Raw genomic sequence first — 17,123 nt, 5'->3', positions numbered from 1 at the left:
TATATATATATATATATATATATATATATATATATATATATATATGTATATAACCAACTCATATGATTAATTTAATTTTAATTTCTCTTTTCTATCTGTTATCCCCCTTTTTGTTCACAATATGAAACAATTCTTGTAAATTTTTGAGTTTAGACAAATTATTTCATTTAAAAAAAAAAAAAGAAACACTTTGTTGTTTATATCACTCTTAATTGGAAGAGTTGAAACTTTTGGGCCTTTGCATATTAAAATCTTCAATAAACCTTTGTATATAGAATTACATCTGTTTACCATTTCATGCAAACACAATGTTTAATATACAGAATTATGCCTGTTGGGACTTTAAATTTTTAGTAAATCCTTTTTAGTGATGATAAAGCAATTTTTTTTCATTTACCAATTTATGAAAACATCAATAATGTTACCCAATGGAATTTAAAGAGTTAAGAGTACTTGATAGTATATTTAACAGTTAGCATTTTAACCTTGTAAATTAATCAGATGTCTAACAAACAAAATTACTGATAAAAATAAGTAATCTCATGTCAATTCTACTTTACTTATTTTACCAAAATGTCAGAGAAGTATATTGAACAGTATTAGCCATTTTTCCTTGTTGAAGAAAATTTCTAGAACCAAAGAATATTAGACATGTTATAGACATCAATGTTTTATTAATTTTTTTGACCACCTAGAGAGACTTGTGAGTTAAGTCTAATTTTAACCATATTTATTTTCATCTGTTTACCTAATTTAAATTAAATCATTTTAAATCATGTGAATTAAAGGTATTTGGATTCATTTTTTTTTCTAAATTTTATGAGTGCTCCTTATATATCTGCCAATTTTCATATCGTGTACATGATATATGGACATATGCACATATAGACACGCAACATATAACAGAAGTGTGCACACATAACACAATAGCAAAGGCCTTGTAGCTTTTTGCAGGTGAAATCTCCATTGCACTGGTTAAAATCTCCATAGTTGAATAAAAAATAGGGCTGATTGGAAAAACATTAACCTAGGTCTGTGGGATCAAAATTATGGGCTCAAAACATACAGAATCTAAGAAAAAGCAAGAGTCCTAGAAAAAATGAACGGCCAGTAATTAGTAAAGTATCATACAATTTACTTTTTGGTTTAGTCTAATATAAGTTCAGGTAAAGGGCACTTTCTCTCTCCTGTTTTAGGGTCTGAGACTGGTCTCTTACTGCGCCTCCATTTGCATTTCAATGTGAGTCCTGGCTTAGGTCAGGAAGGAGCTGGGAAAACTGTTATTCTGAGCAGAAACCTCAACCCTAAGGCATTTTAACCATTTTTTCCTAGTTGGTAGTTGGACAGGTTTGAATATCTAAAATTATGATACCTTACTTCCTATTGACTTTGGGAACAAAGCTATGATGTTAAGTTCCTTACTAAGAGGAACTAAGCCATTTGCTGTTTACAGGTCCACTTCCTTGTGTGGCTATTCCTAGGTTTTGTCTTCCTCTCTCAGTGACAAACAGGATAAATCTTGCTCCAAAGCCTGCTCCTAACTTACGGGAAGTAAACCTTTTGGTAATAGGCTGTTCAGCTATTTTTAAGAGGTCTAAGGTACGAGGTGAGAACAGAAAAGCTGGCACTTCTATTCTATTCTGGCCCCCTACAGAGAAGCAGGAGAAGCGTACCTGGGGCATTTGAAGTTAAAGTTTGGCTGAGGTTACCTCCACACATCTAAGGCAGATCAGAACTTGGGACACTGTGTAGTCACGACAACTGCTCTCTGAGCCTGGACAGAAAAGTAGGAAACGGCTTCAGAAGGCAGAGCCCAACACACCTGCTCTGTATTGACGGTGACTGAGAGCTACCTAGGCTGGGATACCTTTCTCCTGAATTTCCAAGAGTTGGGGCTGCATTAGCTGCATTTAAGTAGCCATCGGGTGCTCATATCCTCCAGAAAGAAAGAAAGTGGCGAGAGAATAAAGAGGAGCTGAATTATGGGTGGGGGAGGATCCTCCTGAGAGTCCTGCTATGCTCATGAATTAGAGGCAGCACCTTTGCATCCAACTCAGCTTTTGACTGTTAAGACTCCTTATTAATTATTTGATCTCTGACAAGCCAACTTTTAACTGCAAGAATGTACCATGCTTCAAAAACCCACTCAGATACCAGATTGTTACAGTAAAACATCGTCTCCTTAGACACATTTACATCTATAAGTAGCCCATTCAGCCAAGATTATTCCCAAGAAACAATCTATAATATCAACACATTAGTGCCCATGTCTTAAAGGGCCAGAAACAGATACAAAGACAATGAAAGACAGACAGATAGGAGCTCCAAACTATGGCTGACAGACAGGAGCCTTTAAAACAGACAGACCAGATAAGGGAAAAATCTCCCCAAGTTTCCAACTCCCATTTACCATGACTCCCACACCAGTGGCACCATAGATGTTCCCACGAGTGGACCAGATGTTCTCACAAAGGGGGAACCAGAAGTGTAAAACCAAGGGTCTCAGTGTGGCAACTTGACTGCATTCAGTTTCCTTTTTTTTTTTTTTTTAAAGTACACAGAGATGGAGCAATCCTCACAGGGCAGGGAAGGAAGGCGGGGGTTCCCCCAAGCAAAAGGGGCTTCGGCAGCTGCTGGGAGTCCCTCAGTCCCTCCTTTTACCTACAGGAATAGCTCCTCTGGTTCAGTCCGACCCCAGGCACGCTCGCATGTCTCCTAACTTTCCAGGAGTCAGCTCTCAAAAAGTTCATCTTACATCCTTGGCATGCAGCTGCTTGGAGTGCTAGGCTTCCCCAAGAAAGTGGGGGCTCCTCTGGAATCCCACCTGGGGTGTCAAAATCTTTAACTGCAAGTTTGGTTCCTGTCCTCGAAGCCAATTAATGCCAATTTCATAATGAGGAGAGGGTTCTGAGAAAAGGGAAAAGGTGGTTTATTGCTTTGCTAACAAAAGAGAAACACGGGGGAATCCGTCCCAAAGGTTGTGACTCTCTTGATCTGGAGGAACAAGGGGTTTTAAAGGAATTTTCCAAGAGTTAATTTTGGTAGGGGTTCCCAGGGTGCCCTAATGGCAGGTTAATTTGGGGGATATTCATTTCCTAGATCCCCAGCAGGCATTTACCTCTGCAGTGGGTGTTCTCAAGGCAGCCAACTAGAGGAAGAAAACATTGCTTCCCTAATCCCACTTAACTAAGGGGGGTAAAGTTTACCAAAGTTCCTTAAAACACAGCTCAAAGGGGCGTCAGGCTCGCTTGCCTTATTACCCATTTTGATGTTCAATTGTCTTAAGTTTCTACTAGAGAAGACACACAACAAAAAGGCAGGAAAAAACATGGAGAACACAGAACAAGACACAAGAAAACAAGAACCAGGCGCCAAAACCGAGGGAGCAGGGCAATGTCTTGCTAATGTTCCCAGACAGGAGTGTGTGCGTACCCCATCGGGTACCTCACTGTCCTTCCGGAGGAATTCCTTACTGAACCAGTACCAGAGCGACACTTTGCTACTGTCCTGGACAGGAGTGTATGTGCCTCGCCAGGCTCCTCTCTGTCCCCAGAAGAGATCTCTCTTAACTGGATACCAGATGTTATAAAGGTGCCACTTACCTATGGAGGCCTCCTCCACCAAATGCTTGCTAAGTGTTTTAGGGCTGCAGTTCACTCCAGCAATCCGATAAACCAAAGTCACACCCCAGGGCCTTGGAATGTCTCAAGGTGCACACTCCCCAGAGCGGCTCTCCAGCCTGGAGTCCCAGAGTGAAGGTCCGGGTTCAGAATTTTTGGTGGTCTGATCTCACTCAGGCCTCCAAATGTTAAACCATGACACAAAGAGCAGACCACTAACTCCTATTTTAAATCAAATTAAAGCAAGCTTGTAATTCCAACCAGACAGGACTGTCTCTCCCGAAATCCGTGGGTTAGAGAACAGTATCCCAGCTCTCTAAGAGTGCAATTTTCTAGCACAAGAGGTTGCAAAAAGCGGGGTGGGGAGGGTGTCTTGAGAACTTACAGATAATAGGATTTTGACAAGCATAATACAAAGGCAGGTAGTAGGTTAATGGTCTAAATGGTTCAACACTTAGGGAGTATATTTAGATCCCAACATCAGAAAATTCTGAGTTGCCACTAAGGTTTCAGAGAGGGTTATTATCTGGTCAGGGAAATCCAGAATTAATGAGGTGCCATTAGGGTTTCAGAGAGGTTATTATCATGGGTGAGTTCAAGGCACGGGCAGGCATTCCAAGCAAGTTTAGAAATCGCAATAATTTATAGTAAAACAGAAATTACTTTTCATGACTTCGTGACGAGATGGCTCCCAATCTTAAGATGGAATTAGGCTGGGTTCATCAGGTATCTGAGGGGTTCCGGAGCCAATCGCCCTCAGATTCTAAGGGACAACTATCCTCCTACTCCATCTTTCAAAAATAGCACTACTTTTTGAAGAAGTTGTTTTTACTCTTTCAGTTTCCATTCCTCTGGCCAGTGGCCCTTAACGCACAGTGGTGTCAAAGTGAAGACTTCTCAGAAGCCTCTTGCATCATCTGTAGGATTTGCATAGTTTGGGCTGCTATCTTGTTCTGCTCTTGAGATACTCAAAAACAAGAAACTTGATAAAAGTGGTGAGGTTTCAGTACTGAGACTTTCCCACTCGGTGACACTTCATGCAAGATAGCCTTTTCCTTCCTGATGGCTACGCGCTCCTCCCTCCACCCTGGGGATTCTGAAGCATCAGTGTCAGTGAGCAGATTTCCCGCCATTTCTGTCCAGAATGGAAGGTCATGGGAATGACTGTAACCAGATGGTGTCCCCAAACTACAAATACCTTTAAGCACAATGATGTGAAGAGTTGTAGAGAAACCAGCTTGGAAATTTGATACAGAAAACCCATCCCACGGACACTAAGACCTGACCATAGATATGGACGTGCCCCTTTTCAACCTGACCCCAAGCCCACCTTCCTTCCACTGTTTCTTTTCCCTCCTCTCCACATCCATGATGCCTCTTGGTCACCCTCAGAGTCACGAGAGGCAGGAGGTGTGGCCAAGGAGAGTAAAAATCAATCACTGGAGACTTCAGTGTACTTCCTGTTTCACTTGCAGATGTCGCCAGGGTCTCTGAAGAGGGAAGACACGAGGAGACAGGTAAAAGCCACATTTTGTTTTTTCTTTCTTTTTTTTTTTTTTTTGCTTCAAAGCAAGTATGGAGAGGCTACTATGTGTTGGGCACAATTCCCAGAGCTGGGAATATAGGGGGGACCTCCTTTCCTCTTTCTTGCTTGCATGGCAACAGGTTGTAGACAGACCCTGTGTTTGAGCACTCCCTGGCCAGGTCTGGTGAGTCTTCTGAGATTGGAATGGGCCGCTGGATGTTCAGGAGGGAATGATGGAGCTGGAGAAGCTGGCTCAGAGGTCCCACAAAGCCCTAATCTGGCCCTTATTGAGCAGGCAGTTCTGGACAGGTGCCTTTTGAACCTAATGACCTGTTTCCACACACAGCCCCATCCTGTCCCTTCAGCCTTACAGTTCTTATAGGGCCGGGGTCTCTCTTCCTTTTTTTTTGTTCTAGGGATTGAACCCAGGGGTGCTTAACCACTGAGCCACATCCCCAGCCCTTTTTATGTTTCATTTTGAGACAAGGTCTTGCTAAGTTGCTCAGGACCTTGATAAGTTGCTGAGGCTGGCCTTGAACTTGAGATCCTCCTGCCATAGCCTCCCAAACTGCTGGGATTATAGACATATGCTACCACACCTGGCCTGCGTCCCCATTTCTTATGCTTCAGAGACTGTCGGGAGATCCTTAGGTGGGCACACATTGTGTCCCTTTCCCACTCAGCCAGGACCTGATAGGACGTGACTAGTGGGTGCTGCCAGAAGGGTACAATGGCCCAGCCCCTGTTGTCACCTAAGGGGAGCTCAAAGTTATCTCTCAGAAAATGGCCCTGTGACTTTGTGAAGCTTTTGGTGGAAAAGGTAAAATGATCCCATGGCCAAAGAAGTGTAGGTAATATACTACACTCTGGCTCCCATGTCTGGAGATTTCTGATGTATATAGAGCTTATTAAAAGATTCAGAATCTTACTTAATTTTTTAAGCTCAGCTTTTCCCAAGTGGCTGACTTTGAAGACTTTTTTTTTTTTTTTTTTTTGTATAAAACATTGCTAACGCCTGCAGAACTGAGGTCAGTTTTGCCTGGGAGGATCTGACCTGGCTTCCGTCCCCTCACCCCTAATCCATGCCCAGGCCAGGCCAACCCCAACACCTGGGGACAGAGCACCTCCTGCCTTCAGCAACAGCCTAGCTTTCCCCTGTCACCAGTCACCCAATAACCCAGAGCCTGTATCCTGCAGCCTGGAGAGATAAACAGCCAGAGAGCCAGCCACTGATGCGATATATTGTGTGGGAAGTGTTGGTGGGGCTGGTGGAAGGGGCCAGGGTCTGTGGTGACACCGGAGACACACTCGGTTGGCACATCCTGCTGGCTCCCTGGGGACCAGAACAGAGTTCATAACCATATAAATAGGGACTTAAATTTAACTCTGTGAATGTAACTCTGTGTAAAAATGTAGAATGGTTGAGGGTAAGCTTATTGCACAGGGAGGGAGAGAGGGAAGAGAGAGAGAGAGAGAGAGAGAGAGAGAGAGAATATCAGTTGCCAATTGGTGGCATTGGGCTACCTCCAGCCCACAGATAAGTTTTGTTTGACCAGCACTGTATATTGGACTTTTTGTTGTTGTTATTGTTCTGTTTTGTTTTGTTTTGTACCAGGAATTGAATTGTACCACTGAACCACACCCCAGCTCTTTTTATTTTTTATTTTGAGACAGGATCTCACTGAGTTGCTCAGGGCCTTGCTAAGTTTGCTAAGGCTGGCTTTGAGCTCACAATTCTCCTGCCTCAGCCTCCTGAGTTGTTAGGATTATAGCACCAAAGGCCCCGGCACCTGTGTATTGTTTTTAAAGCAGGACATTTAAATGTGCAAATGTGGCTTCTTCCTTCTTCTGAAACATTGGAAGGTCAGACAGCGCTGGGATGCTGATTCCCACTGGACAACAGTCGGTTGGATTGAGACAGCCACCATCTTTAGACAAGACATGACCTTTGCCCTCACTTGATTGACTGATGTTTCCTACTCAGCCCTGGGATGCATGAGCAGGTCCCTTAGACCATATTCTCCTCCTGAGACCTTCCAGCTCTCTGTAAATATTCTCCTGGCTTTGAACTTCATTATTGGTTTTGGAATGACTATTTTTTTCCTGGTCTTTCAAATCAAAATATATCTTCCCCCTGTGCAAAATCCTGCACCAGTAGTCCCCAAGAGAGCTCCCCATTTCTCTGGGAGCCTGGCTCTCAAGATGCCTAGGGATCTGCTCTATTCTGAGCCTGAGAACTGGGCAGGAATTTTAGAAAAGCATAGATGGATGAATGAACGATGAAGGGAGAGAGGGAGGGAGAAGGAAGAAGGAGGGAAGGAAGCTCTTGGGCTGAAGGAGAAGCACCGCATACCCAGAAAAGACTCCATGAGCATCCAAGTCCCACATCCCCACAATGCAACCAGACGTGGCCCCCAGGATCAGGAGCAAGGGGTCAGAGCTCCGTGTGATGGGCCAGAAGTGGGTGACCACATGGCTCAAAGACAAACTCTTCCCAACTCAGGCTCCAGCCCAGACACGACATCATGCATCTCCTCGGTCCCTGTCTCCTCCTGCTCCTGGGTAAGGGCTGTGGCCCAGGCGGGTACCTGGGTTCTGGGATGTCAGTCAGTGGGCACTGGAGAAAGAGGACAGATCTGGGTCAGAGAAGAGGAAATGAGGGGTGGGCGGGCAGGCAGGGTGTACACACAGAGAGAGAAGCTTCCCTCTCTTGGTCTTGCTCCTCTGGGTCTCCCTGTGTCTCCCTCTAGCTTCAGAGAGAACTCTATTCCTTCAAAAGCTCTCCGTAGCCCTAAATAATGCTTTCTGATCATTGTCATGGGTTTCAGAACATTTGGCTTTCTCTGATTCAAATCTGTGGAACTTCAAACACCCCGCCACCTTGTATGCCTGGGAAGGGGCCTGCGTCTGGATTCCCTGCACCTACGGAATCCCAAAGACGGATGCGCAAGTGGACAGGCTTGTCGTGTTCCACAATCACGAGTATGACAAAACCACCAAATGCTACGTGGGGACTGTCCTCTATAATAGCACAGTGGACTGGAAGTCCCCTTCTCAGCAGGGAAGGGTACAGTTCCTGGGAGACTCAAAAAGCAACTGCACCCTGAGCATCCAGTCATTGTCGGTCAATGACAGCGGCCGGCTGGGGCTGAGGATGATGACAAAGGACGACAAATGGATGGAAACCGTAAACCTAAGTATCTCTAGTAAGGCCTTGGGGGAAGGCGTCTGCTTACCTCAGAATAAGGAGGGAGGCTAGACAGAATCAACCACTGGGACAGGAGTCACAAACTGAGTTCCTGCAGAGGTCAGGCAAAGAGATGCCCTAGCTATGTGATGTGGCAGCGTAAGATGGGCCAACTGCAGCGTGAGCACTTGTCCCTGCCCCTCAGCCCCCGCCCATTCTAGCCATCTGGGTTCCAGGTAGCCAAAGCTTCTGGTCTTAGATGGAGAGATGAATTTTCAAACGAAAACTCCCCTTGTATTAATGTTGGGGACCAATTCTAATTAACCTCTCAAGGCCGGATGACACGCATGCAGGGTGTGGATGTGACCCATCAAACGCAGCAAGGGGCCTCTGCCCTGGCGAGAGTGGTCACTTCATGCCTGTTTCTTTGGTGGTCGGTTCTAAGCAGCTGTGTGTTTAGGGGGAGAGCTGTCACTCAGACATTGCTGTCTGAAGAGTGTTCCCACTGGGGAGGGGCTCGCTGTACACAGGCCCACCTACTAAAAGGACGCGGTGCCTGGGTGCCTCCCATATTGAAGCCATTGAACAAATAGAAAGGTGTCACCAAAGCTAAGAAATACACATTGAACTAAACTTGTACAATTCACCTAGGGGTGGAGAGAGTCATGAACTTGAAGCCATTTAGAAAGCAAACATCAGCAAGTCAGAGAGAAAGAAATGTGAAATACATCCCCAGAGAGGCTCAGGGTCCCCAGGGAATGACAGAGAGTATCTCAACTGAGCCAAGAGGTAGCTGATAAGGATTCCTGCCCAGGTTCTTTGGAACGGGACCTCTAAATACAGGTGTAAAAGACTGGGATGGAATCCAGGTCCCCAGGCCTCTAGAACTGTCCCCACTCTTTTGCAGAATCTCCTTTTCCACCTCGAATCCAGCTCCCTCCAGAACTTCAGGAGTCCCAGACAGTCACTGCGACCTGCTTGTTGAACTTCACCTGCTTTGGATACGACATTGAACTGCGGTGGGCCCTGAAGGGGCTCCCCTTCACCCCTGCTTCCTCCACCATCTCCTCCTCACCTACCACCCAGACTGTCTCTACCAAGAGCCAGATCGACTTTAAACCGGAGTGGACTCACCACGGGAAGAACTTGACCTGCCAGGTGTGGCATTCTGCTGAAGTGCTCTCTGAAGAGATGGTGCAGCTGAACGTGAAGCGTGAGTCCCCCCCACACCATGTTCCCACGGGAGTGACGCAGTCCTTGTCACCTTCTCCCTTATGCCCCATCGAGCCCCTGAAGGGTAAGAGGAGCCTTACCTTACAGAAGGCTGCACAATCCATCTGCTGCCCATCACCTGCAGCGTGGCATTGCCCGGCCTCTCCCCCCACTTCCCTCTCAGCTCTGGAATTTCGGGACACAGATTCATTTCAGCCTCTGCTTTGGCCTAACAGAAATAAAACGATCCATCCTCACCATAGCGTGGGATCATCTGGTTGGGTTTCTCTTTCACCCCTTGTGGGAATTCTTTTCATATCATTATTTTGTGCCTCATTCATTCATTCATTCATTCAATAAATATTCACTGCACATCTACCAGGTGCCGGGTCCTACAGTGGCCGCCAGCTGGAAGGGTGGATATAGCAGGGAGCCCAGTTCTTGCCCACATGAAGCTAGCCTTGCAGTGGGACAGGCAGACGAGAAATAGATTAACAAAGAAACACAGAACCTAATTGTAGAAGTTGTATGTGTCTTGAGAAAAAAATAAATAAAGCAGGGTTAGGATTGGGGGGTGACGGTATGGACGGGGACTTCCCTGAAGAAGGTGAATATGTAGGGTGACCTTGAATGGAGAGAGAGACTGGGGCAGGTAAAGGGGGTTCCAGGGAGAGGAAAGAACAGGTACAAAAGCCGCGGGGTGAGACCCCGGTGTGTGTGTGATGAGGCCCAGGGCCTGAGAGGTTGGACTTCACAGCATTCGAGGGCCACCTGGCAGGAGAGGACTCTAGGTCTCCTGCACTGTGGGACATGTTTGGGGTTTTATTCTAAGTGTGGAATCCACTGGATGGCTTCAAGCAGGCACTGACAAGCTCTGAATGACAGTTAGGAATCCTGGCAGATGCAGGTGGGGACCATAGAGTAGAGGGAATGTGGAGAAGGGGGAAGGAGAATGGAGTGAGGAGGCTTTGACAGTCACCTGGGTCCACAAGGGAACTACACATGTCCCAGTCCCCTCCCCAATCACCCCTCTGTTCCTCCAGACACCCCGAAGTTGGAGATCAAGGTCTTTCCCAATGAAACCACTGTAATGGAAGGGGCGTCCGTGACCATGACGTGCCAGGTCACCAGCAGCAACCCAGAGCATGGCACTGTATCCTGGCTCAAGGACGGGACCCTCCTGGGGGAGAAGAATCTCTCGCTAACTCTGTCCTCAGTGACCAAGGACAGTGGTGGGAAGTACCGCTGTCAGGCCTCCAATCACATAGGCTTAGGAATGTCGGAAGAAGTGGCCCTCAAAGTGCTGTGTGAGCCTCCTCGGAGCTGAGGGTGGAGGTGAAAGTGGCTGCTTGCTCATGTCACAGGGTTCCCCTCACCTCTCGCCTCACCTCTGCCCCTTCTTCCAGATCCCCCGACAGTTTCCGAGGTTTACATCCACCACACACCTGCTAAGGAGGGACAGTCAGTAGAGCTGGTTTGCACGTCCCCGGCCAACCCTCCTCCAACAAATTATACCTGGTATCACAATGGGAAGGAAGTGCCAGGAGTGACAGAAGAGAAATACTGGATCACCCAGGTCCTTACTTGGCATGCAGGGCGTTACGCCTGCGTGGCAGAGAACAGGCTTGGTTCTGGACAGGTTGGCCAGGAAGCCGAGCTGGACGTCCAATGTGAGCAGTCACGGAGCCTCTGGTTCTTGGGAGAGAAGAGGAAAGTAGGGGGAGGAGGAAGACAGAGGGGGCAGAGGGGGTCCCTGGGTCCTAGAATGGAGAACAAGCAGAAGCCAGGCTCTTCCGACACAAGTTTCTCAGGGATCACAATTGTATTCCCAGCATCTGCCTAGCCCAAGGCCTGAGTCTTGGCAGGTGCTCAGATGTTTGTTGAATGAATGCATAACTGATGCTGGGCTCCACCAGGAACAGAGAGACTTGGCGCCAGGCAGCAGCTCGGTCCCAGAAAAGGTCCTGAAAGTTTCAAGAACTGGAGCAAGTGTCTCATTACCTCTCCATCGGTAGAACTTCTTTTACCTCTTTTCTAAGGGTTGCACTGGAGAAGTTGAGTCACTGAGATCATGAGATCTGTGGGCCCTGAAATGTCACATGATGGATAGGGATCCCCAAACTCTAGGCATCCCTGGCATTGATTGGTGGTTTACTGAGCACTGCTCTAAGGCATCCTCTTAGCTCATCCTTGAGAGAATTCTGCAAGGTGTGATCTTCTCAGGACCCCATTGGACAGGAGGGGCACACCGAGGCCTGCAGCCGCAGCCACACAACTTTCTGTGGCAGGATCTGGCAGTCTGACTCCAGAGCAGAGCTCTTAACCACTGTACTGTCCTCCTTCAAGTCACAGCCAGGTCAAATAGACACAGGTGCAACAGAGAAGCAGGGATTTCTCTGCTCCCCATGGAGCAGCTGTGTGAATACAGGGGCAGGTGGGTCGGGGATTCAGACAGGAAGAGGCATCATGGCTTGGCCTTACTTTATTCACCTCTCTGGTCTACTCCCAGATCCCCCCAAGGGGGTAACCACTGTGATTGAAAGCCCCACACCGATTCGAGAAGGAGACAGCGTGACCCTGCGCTGTAGGTACAACTCCAGTAACCCAACAGTTACCCGGTATGAGTGGAGCCCCCAAGGCTTGTGGAATGAGCCATCCCATGAGGTGATGAAGATTCAGAACGTTGCCTGGGACACCCCACCCATCTCCTGTTCCGCCTGTAACCAGTGGTGTTTGCCAGCTTCTCCCATCGACCTGGATGTCCAGTGTGAGTGACAGGGTGGGGGGACCTGGGAGGTGGCCCCATGGGATCTGGGATGGAAGGGCGAGGAGGTGGGACCTGGGTCACAGTCTTCAACAGAGAATTGAGGGGTGGGAGATAGGCCTTGAGACCAAGGGGACGGAAAGTACTGGAGACAACAGAGGGAGAAGAGATCTGAGAGGTCAGCATGAGCCCTGGCCCTGCAGATGCTCCCAAGGAGGTGAAGGTCCTGCAGATCAGTTCCCTGTCAGAGATTCATGCTGGGAACCAGGTCCGACTTCAATGCCACTTCTCAAAGAGCCACCCGGAAGAAGTCCACTTCTTCTGGAAGAAAAACGGAAGTCTTCTGGAAGCAAAAGGAAGAGAACTGAACTTTGACTCCGTCTCCCCGGAAGATGCTGGAAATTACAGCTGCTTGGTCAAAAACTCCATAGGACAGTCAGCATCTGAGGCCTGGAGGCTGCAAGTGCTATGTGAGTGGCTGGCGCTGGAGGCTGAGAGTGGAGACCAGCAGAGACCCGGAGACCAGCTGCCTGGACCCTGACTTGTTTTCCCCTTTCAGATGCACCTCGGAGGCTGTGGGTGTCCATTACCCCAGGAGACAGAGTGATGGAAGGGAGAAAGGCAGCCCTGACCTGTGAGAGCGATGCCAACCCTCCCATCTCACAGTACACCTGGTTTGACTGGAACAACCAAGACCTCCAGCATTCTGGCCAGACGCTGAGCTTGGATCCTGTGAAGGTCGAGCACTCGGGCTCCTACTGGTGCAAGGGGGTCAACCAGCTGGGCGAGGGCGAGTCACCCCCCAGCACCCTCACCATCTACTGTAAGGCCCCTTTCTGTTTCTTCTCAGGCTCCTTTCTGGTGCTGACTGCGCTTGAAGCTCCTCCCACCACTAAGCCTTATGCTGCTAGATCACAGTCTTTACAGTCCGCTTCCTCCCTCCCAGTTCCTGCCCAGAGCAGCCCAGCTACACTCCCTGCTCCATAGCTTCCTGCTGCCACCGCTGGAGCAATCGCCTTGTCCTGCTTCACGGGAGCCTCTCCACCTACCTCCCCTTCTGGACAGGGAATCCTCTGTCCAGGATTCCCTCAGGCTGCACCTATCTTCCAGGCTTCGTGAGCTCCTGCTGGGTCCCTCTCTCAGGAAATGTAACTGGCGCGTTGCATAGAAACGCCATGCCCTGGGTCTCCACTTTTTGGACAACTTGAGACTTGCCTCTTTTTCTAAGGGTTGCACTGTGTCCCCTGAATGGATGCTGCCCATTTAGTTTCCCCAGCCCCCTCTTCAAGGCTGAGCAGGTAAACCCTTGTTTTGGGCATGCCTACAAGGACAGGCACAAGATACAAATGCCTAGGTGGAATTGCTGAGTTGAAGAACCAGTGTACTTTAAGGGCTGATAGTGTGTCCAAAACGCCTGGAAAGTTGTACTTGTTTAGAAGGCTGAGGATGCTGCGCTCTGTGAGGGCCAGGCCTGCAGAAAACTCCTGCTTGGGGGAAAGACAGTGCTTTCCTCCTAACCAGAGATCCTTCTTCTAACCAAGGGCCCTTCTCCATCTTTCTTGCCTCACTCTCCCATGCACAGAGGAGATGTGCTGGGAAGAAGAACGGGGGCTGGATGCAGAGATAAGTCAAGGATGCTGGAGTGCAGAGCGAACCTGTGACTCTTTTCTCTACTAGATAGCCCGGAGACCATCGGCAGGCGAACGACCATGGGAATTGGCATCTGCCTGGCCATCCTCATCCTGGTCATCTGGGGGGTGAAGCTTCAGCAAAAGTGAGCTCTTCCTGCTGCCCCCTCCCTTGGCTCGTCCCATTTCCAGTTACTCAGGCCCAAAGCCTCCAGTCTCCTGAATCCACAGGGTCCTGTTCTCATTCCCTGACCCCCACCAAGCCTGTCTCTTCTCCTTAGCTGGAAGAGGACTCGGAGCCAACAGGGGCCTCAGGAAAATTCCAATGGTCGGAGCTTCTTTGTGAGGAATAAAAAGGTAGGATGGGAGGAAGATCAAATGCAGGGCAGCCCTTAAAGTGGAGTGAGGAACCGAGGTGAAGAGCTAAAGAAAAGTGATCAAAAGTCCTCTGGGGCCAGGCGTGGTGGTGCACACCTGTAATCCCAGTGGCTCAGGAGGCTGAGGCAGGAGGATCAAAGCCAGCCTCAGCAAAATCGAGCACTAAGCAACTCAGCGAGACCCTGTCTCTAAATAAAATACAAAATAGGGCTAGGGATATGGCTCAGTGGCCAAGTACCCCTGAGTTCAATCCCTGGTACCAAAAAAATGTCCTCTATGGGGTCAGAGGCTGGGGGAGGGTGGGGAGAGAGAGTCAGAACTGCAACCCTGCCTCTCTCCCAGGTTAGAAGGACCCTTCTCTCTGAAGGGCCCCACTCCCTGGGATGCTACAATCCGATGATGGAAGACGGCACTAATTATGCTACTCTGCGCTTTCCAGAGACTGACACGCCAAGAACTGGGTACTGAGGGTACAGGACGGGTGGGTCCTGCAGCCTGGGAGGGATGTAGGGGGAAAATAGTGTCCTAGCTCTGTGTCAGGCACCTCCTGACACCATCTACCTATTACCTCATTCCTGTTCTATAACAACCTCTGTTAAGTAACAGGCCTCACAACGGGACCTGTTTCTACAAGCCAAGAGCATGTGTGCCCAAAGCCAACCTTTGTCACAGAGGCTAAGGCGCGGTGACTCATACACATGCATGCTCATTCATCCGGCACACGTTTTTTATTAGCCCCTACTGTGTGCATGGGGCTCGTGGAAGACAGCGAGTTGTGTTTTTCCATAAAGGGCTGAGGTTGGGGTGCTGCTGGGGGCACTAAGGGAGTCGGGAGAAGGAAGAGAGTTAACAGGAAGCACTTCACTGATGGCTCTCCATCTGTTCTCCCTCTCAGAGGTACAGGCCCCTCAGAAACACGAGGATCTCTCCCAAATAATGAAGACACGGTCACTTACTCAGTGGTGCAGAAGTGTCATGTGGTAAGAGGCCAAGGCTGAGAAGGTTGGGGGGCCTGGGTCTTGGTCTCAGCTGGGAGCCCCACAGGGGAAGGACTTGGGTAGATGTCAGTGTGGCTAAAGCTAGATGTTGGCTGGGGGAGGTTTGTGGCCTTAGTCTGTTTTCTGTTGCGATCACTCAATACCCGAGACAGGGTAATATATAAAGGAAAAGGATTTATTTTGTTTCTTGGTTCTGGAGATCCAAGGCCAAGGGACTACATCTGGTGAGCGCCATCTTGCTGATGGGGATTCTCTGCAGAGTTCTGAGGTGGCACGAGGCATTGCTCAGCAAGGGGGGTGCATGCCAGAGAGAACTCAATTTTATGACAAAGCCACTCTCTCAGTCACCCATCAACCCATTAATCCAATCACCTCTCAAAGGTCACACCTCCACACACCATTAGCATACGAATCTGGGGGACACATGGGCGGAGCTGTGGTTGGAGCCAGGGTAGGGACCTCTGTGACCAAAGGACAAGACAGCTAGTTTCTAGACAAAGGGACTCTTGTGTAGGCTTTTAGACCTCCCTCACCGAGTGGAACAAGGGAAAAGTGGGGGAGGTGGAGGGAGGCTGGCCCCCATTGCAAGGCCAGGCTTACCCCCGTGTAGCTTTCCCAGGGTGACTACGAGAACGTGGCTCCAAATCTTCCAGAAGATGACGGGATTCATTACTCGGAGCTCGTTCATTTTGGGACTGGGGAGCGGCCTCGGGCACCAGAAGATGTGGACTATGTGACTCTCAAGCACTGACAGCAGGACACAGGCTGCGTTGGATGTGCCCAGAGCCAATGGGGCCAAGGAAACCCCAGGGTGTCCCCAGCTGCAGCTGTTCAGCTGCTAAGTCACAGGACCTTTTTATCTCCCTGCACACACACACACACACACACACACACACACACAATCACTGAGGAGAACCTGTGTCTGTCTGGTTCAGAGCCATTTTCCTTCCCAGGACTGGTAACCCTGACCTTCCTGATCTTTTTCCATTCTCCTTCCCACCCGGAAATTCACCTATGCACCCGTCCAGGATTGTACAGCCCCCCGTGTCCCACACCCGAGACACTGCCACCATCCATCCCCTCCCGAGCCCTCCCCGACTGCCCTGGGATTGATTTGACACTGTTTTGTCTTCCTTGTCCCTTGGACCTCCCCACCCCCACTGCCACCCACTAATCCTATGCTCACTTTCTGCTCCTGGGGAAATCCCAGGGAAGGACAGAAATGAGATAGACAGAGGCATTGTCCCCAGCTGGCTTCTCCTCTAGAAATTGTCTACGAGCCAGCTAAGCCTTCCGTGGAGGACGTTGCAGTGACAGCCCCTGCCTTCGGGGTCTTGTGGACTGCGCAGATGCACTGAGAAGAACAAAGATAATGTACAAAGAGTTGCATAATAAAAATGGCACAGAGGCCACTTCCAGGAGCCAGTGAGCTCTTTCCCATCTGTGGATTCAGAGTGGGGACGGGGAGCTGGGGATGGCATTGTGGGGTGTAGGGGGAAGGAAAAGAGTCACAGTTATCTCATGATCAAATCAGCCGATCGGAGGGTCCAGTTGTCTGGCTGGGAGAAGCACACCGGCTTCTCAGTTGGGCGAACTTGAGTTTGACTCTGATTCTTCTGCTTCACCAGTTGAATGATCTTGGGCAGAGTTCACCAACCTGCCTGCAGCTCAGTTTCTGCAACCGTAAAAGGAGGATGGCACTCCGTACCATGCAGGTGGCTCATGGCAGGAAGTGAAGTCTAACCTTAAATACGCCTGAGTCACTTTATAGGAGGCCTAGCAGAGAGGCCAGAAGTCCTTCATTGAACCCA

General features: G+C 49.0%; 1 protein-coding gene across 4 annotated transcripts in view; it reads left to right on the top strand.

Moving 5' to 3' along the window:
- Positions 1-16,733, top strand: part of Cd22 (CD22 molecule) — a 27,421-nt gene extending 10,688 nt beyond the window's left edge. The window contains exons 2-15 of one of the 4 annotated variants that reach the window (XM_015497129.2): positions 5,096-5,137; positions 7,649-7,707; positions 7,974-8,351; positions 9,240-9,545; positions 10,588-10,851; positions 10,951-11,214; positions 12,054-12,311; positions 12,512-12,778; positions 12,868-13,131; positions 13,986-14,082; positions 14,218-14,293; positions 14,657-14,775; positions 15,210-15,294; positions 15,923-16,733. In XM_015497129.2, coding sequence (XP_015352615.1) covers positions 7,671-7,707; positions 7,974-8,351; positions 9,240-9,545; positions 10,588-10,851; positions 10,951-11,214; positions 12,054-12,311; positions 12,512-12,778; positions 12,868-13,131; positions 13,986-14,082; positions 14,218-14,293; positions 14,657-14,775; positions 15,210-15,294; positions 15,923-16,063 — 2,556 coding nt within the window. In that variant the 5' untranslated portion in view covers positions 5,096-5,137; positions 7,649-7,670 and the 3' untranslated portion in view covers positions 16,064-16,733. Of the gene's footprint in view, positions 1-5,089; positions 5,138-6,802; positions 7,192-7,648; positions 7,708-7,973; positions 8,352-9,239; positions 9,546-10,587; positions 10,852-10,950; positions 11,215-12,053; positions 12,312-12,511; positions 12,779-12,867; positions 13,132-13,985; positions 14,083-14,217; positions 14,294-14,656; positions 14,776-15,209; positions 15,295-15,922 lie in introns of those variants that run through there. The other 3 variants (XM_015497130.2, XM_048791030.1, XM_048791031.1) reach the window with 3 other exon arrangements.
- Positions 16,734-17,123: the final 390 nt, after the last annotated feature.

Source organism: Marmota marmota, unplaced genomic scaffold (genome assembly GCF_001458135.2).
Source record: "Marmota marmota marmota unplaced genomic scaffold, marMar, whole genome shotgun sequence".
Taxonomy (NCBI): Eukaryota; Metazoa; Chordata; class Mammalia; order Rodentia; family Sciuridae; genus Marmota; species Marmota marmota.
This window is presented reverse-complemented; position numbering and strand designations above follow the sequence as displayed.